This window comes from Oncorhynchus keta, chromosome 18, assembly GCF_023373465.1.
Source record: "Oncorhynchus keta strain PuntledgeMale-10-30-2019 chromosome 18, Oket_V2, whole genome shotgun sequence".
NCBI classification, from domain to species: domain Eukaryota; kingdom Metazoa; phylum Chordata; class Actinopteri; order Salmoniformes; family Salmonidae; genus Oncorhynchus; species Oncorhynchus keta.
The window spans coordinates 55285545-55296063 of NC_068438.1; the positions used below are offsets into that span (position 1 = coordinate 55285545).

Consider the following 10519-nt stretch of genomic DNA (forward strand, 5'->3'; position numbering starts at 1 on the left):
ACAACATCACCATTCAGTCTCCCCAGTGGTGTAAAGCTACAACATCACCATTCAGTCTCCCCAGTGGTGTAAAGCTACAACATCACCATTCAGTCTCCCAGTGGTGTAAAGCTACAACATCACCATTCAGTCTCCCCAGTGGTGTAAAGCTACAACATCACCATTCAGTCTCCACAGTGGTGTAAAGCTACAACATCACCATTCAGTCTCCACAGTGGTGTAAAGCCACAACATCACCATTCAGTCTCCCCAGTGGTGTAAAGCTACAACATCACCATTCAGTCTCCCCAGTGGTGTAAAGCCACAACATCACCATTCAGTCTCCCCAGTGGTGTAAAGCCACAACATCACCATTCAGTCTCCCCAGTGGTGTAAAGCTACAACATCACCATTCAGTCTCCCCAGTGGTGTAAAGCCACAACATCACCATTCAGTCTCCCTAGTGGTGTAAAGCTACAACATCACCATTCAGTCTCCCCAGTGGTGTAAAGCTACAACATCACCATTCAGTCTCCGCAGTGGTGTAATGCTACAACATCACCATTCAGTCTCCACAGTGGTGTAAAGCCACAACATCACCATTCAGTCTCCCCAGTGGTGTAAAGCTACAACATCACCATTCAGTCTCCCCAGTGGTGTAAAGCTACAACATCACCATTCAGTCTCCACAGTGGTGTAAAGCCACAACATCACCATTCAGTCTCCCCAGTGGTGTAAAGCTACAACATCACCATTCAGTCTCCCCAGTGGTGTAAGCTACAACATCACCATTCAGTCTCCCCAGTGGTGTAAAGCTACAACATCACCATTCAGTCTCCCCAGTGGTGTAAAGCTACAACATCACCATTCAGTCTCCCCAGTGGTGTAAAGCTACAACATCACCATTCAGTCTCCCCAGTGGTGTAAAGCTACAACATCACCATTCAGTCTCCACAGTGGTGTAAAGCCACAACATCACCATTCAGTCTCCCCAGTGGTGTAAAGCTACAACATCACCATTCAGTCTCCCCAGTGGTGTAAAGCTACAACATCACCATTCAGTCTCCCCAGTGGTGTAAAGCTACAACATCACCATTCAGTCTCCCCAGTGGTGTAAAGCTACAACATCACCATTCAGTCTCCCCAGTGGTGTAAAGCCACAACATCACCATTCAGTCTCCCCAGTGGTGTAAAGCTACAACATCACCATTCAGTCTCCCCAGGGATGTTCTCTGTTTAGTGAGTCCTCCAGATCAGAGGCAGTAGGGATGACCAGGGATGTTCTCTGTTTAGTGAGTCCTCCACATCAGAGGCAGTAGGGATGACCAGGGATGTTCTCTGTTTAGTGAGTCCTCCCGATCAGAGGCAGTAGGGATGACCAGGGATGTTCTCTGTTTAGTGAGTCTGTCAGATCAGAGGCAGTAGCGATGACCAGGGATGTTCTCTGTTTAGTGAGTCCTCCCGATCAGAGGCAGTAGGGATGACCAGGGATGTTCTCTGTTTAGTGAGTCTGTCAGATCAGAGGCAGTAGCGATGACCAGGGATGTTCTCTGTTTAGTGAGTCCTCCAGATCAGAGGCAGTGGGGATGATGAGTGATGAGTGATATATAGTGGTTTTACTGGAGGGACTGGGGTCAACTAGTGATATATAGTGGTTTTACTGGAGGGACTGGGGTCAACTAGTGATATATAGTGGATAGTGATTGTACTAGAGGGACTGGAGGTCAACTAGCTATATATAGTGGATAGTGGTTATACTAGAGGGACTGGGGTCAACTAGTGATATATAGTGGTTTTACTGGAGGGACTGGGGTCAACTAGTGATATATAGTGGTTTTACTGGAGGGACTGGAGGTCAACTAGTGATATATAGTGGTTTTACTGGAGGGACTGGAGGTCAACTAGTGATATATAGTGGTTTTACAGGAGGGACTGGGGGTCAACTAGTGATATATAGTGGTTTTACTGGAGGGACTGGGGGTCAACTAGTGATATATAGTGGTTATACTAGAGGGACTGGGGTCAACTAGTGATATATAGTGGTTTTACTGGAGGGACTGGGGGTCAACTAGTGATATATAGTGGTTTTACTGGAGGGACTGGAGGTCAACTAGTGATATATAGTGGTTATACTAGAGGGACTGGGGTCAACTAGTGATATATAGTGGTTTTACTGGAGGGACTGGGGGTCAACTAGTGATATATAGTGGTTTTACTGGAGGGACTGGGGTCAACTAGTGATATATAGTGGTTTTACTGGAGGGACTGGGGTCAACTAGTGATATATAGTGGATAGTGATTGTACTAGAGGGACTGGAGGTCAACTAGCTATATATAGTGGATAGTGGTTATACTAGAGGGACTGGGGTCAACTAGTGATATATAGTGGTTTTACTGGAGGGACTGGAGGTCAACTAGTGATATATAGTGGATAGTGGTTGTACTAGAGGGACTGGAGGTCAACTGGCTATATATAGTGGATAGTGGTTGCGCTAGAGGGACAGGGGGTCAACTAGTGATATATAGTGGATAGTGGTTATACCAGAGGGACTGGGGTCAACTAGTGATATATAGTGGCTTTACTAGAGGGACTGGAGGTCAACTAGCTATATATAGTGGATAGTGGTTATACTAGAGGGACTGGAGGTCAACTAGCTATATATAGTGGATAGTGGTTATACTAGAGGGACTGGGGTCAACTAGTGATATATAGTGGATAGTGGTTATACTAGAGGGACTGGGGTCAACTAGTGATATATAGTGGTTTTACTGGAGGGACTGGGGGTCAACTAGTGATATATAGTGGTTTTACTGGAGGGACTGGGGGTCAACTAGTGATATATAGTGGTTTTACTGGAGGGACTGGGGTCAACTAGTGATATATAGTGGTTATACTAGAGGGACTGGGGTCAACTAGTGATATATAGTGGTTTTACTGGAGGGACTGGGGGTCAACTAGTGATATATAGTGGTTTTACTGGAGGGACTGGAGGTCAACTAGTGATATATAGTGGTTATACTAGAGGGACTGGGGTCAACTAGTGATATATAGTGGTTTTACTGGAGGGACTGGGGGTCAACTAGTGATATATAGTGGTTTTACTGGAGGGACTGGAGGTCAACTAGTGATATATAGTGGTTTTACTAGAGGGACTGGGGTCAACTAGTGATATATAGTGGATAGTGGTTATACTAGAGGGACTGGGGTCAACTAGTGATATATAGTGGTTTTACTGGAGGGACTGGAGGTCAACTAGTGATATATAGTGGATAGTGGTTGTACTAGAGGGACTGGAGGTCAACTGGCTATATATAGTGGATAGTGGTTGCGCTAGAGGGACAGGGGGTCAACTAGCTATATATAGTGGATAGTGGTTGTGTTAGAGGGACTGGGGGTCAACCTATGTGAGAATGCTGTTCATCGACTACAGCTCAGCATTCAACACCATAGTACCCTCCAAACTCGTAATCAAGCTCGAGACCCTGGGTCTCGACCCCGCCCTGTGTAACTGGGTACTGGACTTCCTGACGGGCCGCCCCCAGGTGTTGAGGGTAGGTAACAACATCTCCACCCCGCTGATCCTCAACACTGGGGCCCCACAAGGGTGCGTTCTGAGCCCTCTCCTGTACTCCCTGTTCACCCACGACTGCGTGGCCATGCACGCCTCCAACTCAATCATCAAGTTTGCGGACGACACTACATTGGTAGGCTTGATTACCAACAACGACGAGACGGCCTACAGGGAGGAGGTGAGGGCCCTCGGAGTGTGGTGTCAGGAAAATAACCTCACACTCAACGTCAACAAAACAAAGGAGATGATTGTGGTCTTCAGGAAACAGCAGAGGGAGCACCCCCTTATCCACGTCGATGTGGAGAGTGTAGTAAGTTTCAAGTTCCTCGGCATACACATCACAGACAAACTGAATTGGTCCACTCACACAGACAGCATCGTGAAGAAGGCGCAGCAGCGCCTCTTCAACCTCAGGAGGCTGAAGAAATTTGGCTTGTCACCAAAAGCACTCACAAACTTTTACAGATGCACAATCGAGAGCATCCTGTTGGGCTGTATCACCGCCTGGTACGGCAACTGCTCCGCCCACAACCGTAAGGCTCTCCAGAGGGTAGTGAGGTCTGCACAACACATCACCGGGGCAAACTACCTGCCCTCCAGGACACCTACACCACCCGATGTCACAGGAAGGCCATAAAGATCATCAAGGACAACAACCACCCGCGCCACTGCCTGTTCACCCCGCTATCATCCAGAAGGCGAGGTCAGTACAGGTGCATCAAAGCTGGGACCGAGAGACTGAAAAACAGCTTCTATCTCAAGGCCATCAGACTGTTAAACAGCCACCACTAACATTGAGTGGCTGCTGCCAACACACTGACTCAAACCTCTAGCCACTTTAATAATGGAAAAATTGGGTGTAATAAATGTATCACTAGTCACTTTAAACAATGCCACTTTATATAATGTTTACATACCCTACATTACTCATCTCATATGCATATACTGTACTCCATACTATCTACTGTATCTTGCCTATGCTGCTCTGTACCATCACTCATTCATATATATTTATGTACATATTCTTTATCCCCTTACACTGTGTATAAGACAGTAGTTGTGGAATAGTTAGTTAGATTACTTGTTGGTTATTACTGCATTGTCGGAAACTAGAAGCACAAGCATTTTGCTACACTCGCATTAACATCTGCTAACCATGTGTATGTGACAAATAACATTTGATTTGATTTGATTGAGTGGCTGCTGCCAAACATGTAATAAATGTATCACTAGTCACTTTAAACAATGCCATTTAATATAATGTTTACATAGCCTACATTACTCATCTCATATGTATATACTGTACTCTATACCATCCACTGCATCTTGCCATCTTTATGTAATAAATGTATCACTGCCATTGAATATAATGTTTACATACCCTACATTACTCATCTCATATGTATATACTGTACTCGATACCATCTACTGCATCTTGCTTATGCCGTTCTGTACCATCACTCATTCATATATCATTATGTACATATTCTTCATCCCTTTACACTTGTATGTATAAGGTAGTTGTTGTGGAAATGTTAGGTTAGATTACTCGTTGGTTATTACTGCATTGTCGGAACTAGAAGCACAAGCATTTCGCTACACTCGCATTAACATCTGCTAACCATGTGTATGTGACAAATAAAATCACGTTCCAGCTGTAACCTGATCCCCAGACACTACGTTCCAGCTGTAACCTGATCCCCAGACACTATGTTCCAGCTGTAACCTGATCCCCAGACACTACGTTCCAGCTGTAACCTGATCCCCAGACACTATGTTCCAGCTGTAACCTGATCCCCAGACACTATGTTCCAGCTGTAACCTGATCCCCAGACACTATGTTCCAGCTGTAACCTGATCCCCAGACACTATGTTCCAGCTGTAACCTGATCCCCAGACACTACGTTCCAGCTGTAACCTGATCCCCAGACACTACGTTCCAGCTGTAACCTGATCCCCAGACACTATGTTCCAGCTGTAACCTGATCCCCAGACACTACGTTCCAGCTGTAACCTGATCCCCAGACACTATGTTCCAGCTGTAACCTGATCCCCAGACACTACGTTCCAGCTGTAACCTGATCCCCAGACACTACGTTCCAGCTGTAACCTGATCCCCAGACACTACGTTCCAGCTGTAACCTGATCCCCAGACACTACGTTCCAGCTGTAACCTGATCCCCAGACACTACGTTCCAGCTGTAACCTGATCCCCAGACACTACGTTCCAGCTGTAACCTGATCCCCAGACACTATGTTCCAGCTGTAACCTGATCCCCAGACACTACGTTCCAGCTGTAACCTGATCCCCAGACACTACGTTCCAGCTGTAACCTGATCCCCAGACACTACGTTCCAGCTGTAACCTGATCCCCAGACACTATGTTCCAGCTGTAACCTGATCCCCAGACACTACGTTCCAGCTGTAACCTGATCCCCAGACACTATGTTCCAGCTGTAACCTGATCCCCAGACACTACGTTCCAGCTGTAACCTGAGCCTCAGACACATATGTTTCAAAAGTGCACTACCTTTGATCAGGGCCCATAGGGCTGTTATTGGATCTTAATAATAGCATTATTAAAAAGGCATAAAGAGTTAACATACATAAGGTTCTGTTATTAAACTTACTTGAGGAAGTATCTTTGTCCAGAGGGGGTCTTGGCCATCTCCCAGCCCGGGGGCAGGGGCATGTCCTCTGGGATCTCATAAGACGACTGTCGGAGGTGCGATGGGGGAGCGCCAGCAGGGACCATGCCCAACAGGGGAGACACTGCCCCTAGCTGTAGGGAGGCAGGGGACGAGTGGGCACGCACGTGGTGGGGGGCGATGGCACCGGCTGTACCTGCGTCTGTGCTGGTCTGGGTGGAGAGAGGAGGAAGAGAGAGGAGGAGAGAGAGAGAGGAGGAGTAGGAGAGTGGAGTCAGGGAAGAGGAGGAGTAGGAGAGGGGAGTCAGGGAAGAGGAGGAGTAGGAGAGGGGAGTCAGGGAAGATGAGGAGTAGGAGGGGAGTCAGGGAGAGGAGGAGAGGGAGGGGAGTCAGGGGAGGAGGAGGAGGGGGAGTCAGGGAAGAGGAGGAGTAGGAGAGGGGAGTCAGGGAAGAGGAGGAGTAGGAGGGGAGTCAGGGAAGAGGAGGAGTAGGAGAGGGGAGTCAGGGAAGAGGAGGAGTAGGAGGGGAGTCAGGGAAGAGGAGGAGTAGGAGAGGGTCAGGGAAGTCAGGGAAGAAGAGGAGGAGTAGGAGAGGGGAGTCAGGGAAGAGGATGATTAGGAGAGGGGAGTCAGGGAAGAAGAGGAGGAGTAGGAGAGGGGAGTCAGGGAAGAAGAGGAGGAGTAGGAGAGGGGAGTCAGGGAAGAGGAGGAAGGAGAGGGGAGTCAGGGAAGAGGGGAAGAGGAGGAGTAGGAGAGGGGAGTCAGGGGAAGAAGAGGAGTAGGGAAGAGGAGGAGTAGGAGAGGGAGAAGAGGAGGAGTAGGAGAGGGGAGTCAGGGAAGAGGAGGAGTAGGAGAGGGGAGTCAGGGGAAGAGGAGGAGTAGGAGGGAGTCAGGGAAGAGGAGGAGTAGTAGGAGGGGAGTCAGGGAAGAAGAGGAGGAGTAGGAGAGGGGAGTCAGGGAAGAGGAGGAGTAGGAGAGGGAGTCAGGGAAGAGGAGGAGTAGGAGGGGAGTCAGGGAAGAGGAGGAGTAGGAGGGGAGTCAGGGAAGAAGAGGAGGAGTAGGAGAGGGGAGTCAAGGAAGAGGAGGAGTAGGAGGGGAGTCAGGGAAGAGGAGGAGTAGGAGGGGAGTCAGGGAAGAGGAGGAGGGGAGTCAGGGAAGAAGAGGAGGAGTAGGAGAGGGGAGTCAGGAAAGTGATTCACTAACTTGTGCATGAGTCACCCAGATTACTGATGGAAAGTTTTCATAAAAAACACCTAAATGTTGTTCAATCATGTTCCGCACTATTCAAAGTAATTCATAGAATTAATTATAGTCCAGTTTTATAACGAGTTGAGTTTAATAAAGAAATACATTGGTTGTTGTTCCATGCAATAAGAACAAACTTTCTGTTCCTAAACTTGAATGAAGCAAACATTATGATAATAAGAAGGCCTCGTCTCACTGCTCGGTTTATAAAGCCTGGAGAAGACAAGAGGGCTGATGCAGCAGGGACAACAAGTCCTGAAAGCGCATACTCCGACACGTCCATGCCACCGTCAAACCGCGCATGCGCACGGTTGGCTCAACTCACTCATTAAAGATCAGAAACCGAAAGGGTTAAAAAGTGTAAATGGGCTACGAGTGATTCCACCACATGATTTCCTAAGCTTTTTACTAACATTAAAGGGCATGCATTGTTTAACTAAACAGGCCTGTTACAAGCATAGGGCCTCACGCTGCAGTCCATTCCTCGATTTACAAACCTAACAACTTTATATCAATCTTAAAACGAATATTATGTTCATCTCGGTGTATTAATTAAATAATACTTTTCGGAAATACAATAAACTGCATTATATCAAGCCTACATAAGATATATCTGTACCTTAAACGTTTGGAATAACTTACATTAACTATAGTAATAGCACGTAGGTAGTACTAGTTAATACGCCTAACACAAAAAGTTATTCAACAACTCCTGAAAAAAGTGAAGCTGCTTCAGTTGATTCGTGTTGATTTCGACAACAGAAGATACCTTGTAATGTAATGAACGTGTTGGGACACAGTCGACTAGTAACATGCACACGGATTGTTCTCTTATAGTTTGGTGAAGTGTCTGGGGGCTTTGTATCTGGGCTGTGTGTGAGGGTGGTCTCTCTCGTCTTACTTGTCTGGAGTGGGACTTTGGCTCTGGCGGTTTGAAGAAGGAATCTGGAAGCTTTCTCATCCTCATTGGGACGGAGGGGGGGACGATGGTATTTTTCGGGTTCATAACAGCGTTGAAAAGGGCCTCCAGGTCCGTCTCGGAGTCTCCACGGACGTGGATTATCTGGTGACCGGCCGGGGGGTTGTGTTGGCTCGGATCCATGTTTATTCCAACAAAAAATATCCAAAAAAACTATTTACCCGAGAAAAAATATATGTTTAAAAAGACTCAACCCAAAGAGACCCCAAAAAAATCACGTTTTTCGGAGAGCGAAACTCGAAACCTCGATCATCGAAAGTTAAATCAAAGTGAGTTCAAAAGTAAATTTGCTGAAGTTCTGTTCTCCCAGCAGCAGGGTTAGCTATCGCAGTCACCACCAACTGTACACTTCTTTCTGATGTTTCGGGAGAACACACTGTAAAATATAACAACGCGCATATCTACTCAACTGTATCTGTAACTTTTACACACAAAAAAAAAAAGAAACACAAAGAAAAAGTTGAACCTTTAACTTTTTACTAAAATCAAATTACTGCACAGATTTACCCTCGAACGTTTTTCAGGTTTTTCCATAAAAAACGAGTGACAGCGCACATTGCAAATCCCAGCCGTGTCAGTGTTGTAAAGTTGAGTCTGACTTGGGTCTAAACTCTGACTCATGTGATCCGAGCCTCAGACCGGGCGGAGCCTGGCCGCGTTATCTGGAACGACAAGTTCCTTTAAAGACACGGAGAGAACTTCCTCGACCGCAATATTACATTAAAACAGCTTCATATTTTAGACAAACTTCAAGTGCTTTGGTGTGGGAAAAGTTATTTTAATTATACTGAATAAAAATATACACGGCAACCATGCAACAATTTCAAATATGTTACTGAGTTACAGTTCATCTAAAGGAAATCGGTCAATTGAAATAAATAAATAAATAAATAAATTAGGACCTAATCTATCGATTTCACATGACTGGAAATACTGTTAGTCAAAAAGGTTGTGGATCAGAAAAGTCCTCCGTATCTGTTGTGGCCACCTCATACAGTGACACGTTCTTATTTACAATGACAACCTCGGCCACATCCTATGGGACTCCCAGTCACCGCCTGGATTTGAACCAGGGCCTGTAGTGACACCTCTTACACTGAGATGCAGCGCCTTAGACCGCTGCGCAACTCAGGAGCCTCATCTCCTTCGCATAGAGTTGATCAGGCTGTTGATTGTGGCCTGTGGAATGTCGTCCCACTCCTCTTCAATGGCTGTGAGAAGTTGCTGGATATTGGCGGGAACTGGAACACTCTGTGGTACACGTCGATCCGGAGCATCCCAAACATGCTCAATGGGTGACATGTCTGGTGAGGATGCAGGCCATGGATGAACTGGGACATTTTCAGCTTCCAGTAATTGTGTACAGATCCTTGGACATGGGGCCGTATATTATCATGCTGAAACAGGAGGTGATGGTGGTGAATGAAAGGCACGACAACGGGCCTCAGGATCTCATCACGTTACTCTCTGTGCATTACAATTACCATCAATAAAATGCGACTGTGTTCGTTGTCCGTAGCTTATGCCTGCCTATACCATAACCCCACCGCCACTATGGGGCACTCTGTTCACAACGTTGACATGAGTAAACCGCTCGCCCACACGCCACCATACACATGGTCTGTGTTTGTGAGGCCGGTTGGGTGTACTAGCAAATTCTCTAAAACGCTGTTTACGGTAGAGAGCAACAGCTCTGGTGGACATTCCTGCAGTCAGCATGCCAAATGCACGCTCCCTCAAAACCTGAGACAACAGCTCTGGTGGACATTCCTGCATTCAGCATGCCAAATGCACGCTCCCTCAAAACTTGAGACATCTGTGGCATTGTGTTGTGTGACAGAACAACAACGCATTGCTAACATTCGATTGCACTCAACAGTATTTAGTCTGCGTTCACCTCAAAAGGCATGTATTCATCACCACTACAGTCATGATAAACTATATACTGGGGGGTTTATTACCAGTTTCATTATATTTATTTATTTATTTTTGACTGAGTCCTGCATGTTGAAGCCTAAGATTTTCACTGCATCACAGCTCCAACCCTGTACATAGTAAACCCCTGTACCCTGCCATCACAGCTCCAACCCTGTACA

General features: G+C 46.6%; 1 protein-coding gene and 2 long non-coding RNA genes across 8 annotated transcripts in view; 1 reads left to right on the forward strand and 2 right to left on the reverse strand.

The window, feature by feature from the left end:
• Positions 1-9028, reverse strand: part of LOC118382746 (transcriptional coactivator YAP1-like) — a 122868-nt gene extending 113840 nt beyond the window's left edge. Inside the window, exons 1-2 of the mRNA XM_052468725.1 lie at positions 8346-9028; positions 6183-6412 (exon numbers count right to left, since the gene is read on the reverse strand). Of these exons, the coding sequence (XP_052324685.1) occupies positions 6183-6412; positions 8346-8546 (431 nt within the window). The 5' untranslated portion in view covers positions 8547-9028. The remainder of the gene's footprint in view (positions 1-6182; positions 6413-8345) is intronic.
• Positions 1-10519, forward strand: part of LOC127908916 (uncharacterized) — a 149382-nt gene that overhangs the window by 15559 nt on the left and 123304 nt on the right. The window lies entirely within an intron of this gene.
• On the reverse strand, positions 4793-6176 carry LOC127908914 (uncharacterized). Of its 6 annotated transcripts, none has more exons than XR_008069037.1 (4): positions 5822-6176; positions 5598-5789; positions 5470-5501; positions 4793-5373 (listed from the first exon to the last, which is right to left on the reverse strand). It is a non-coding gene; the product is annotated as an uncharacterized LOC127908914 (long non-coding RNA). The 6 variants fall into 6 exon arrangements; XR_008069035.1 differs by lacking the exon at positions 5470-5501 and adding an exon at positions 5502-5565 and having other exon boundaries at positions 4793-5437; XR_008069036.1 differs by having other exon boundaries at positions 4793-5789; positions 5822-5885; positions 5950-6176.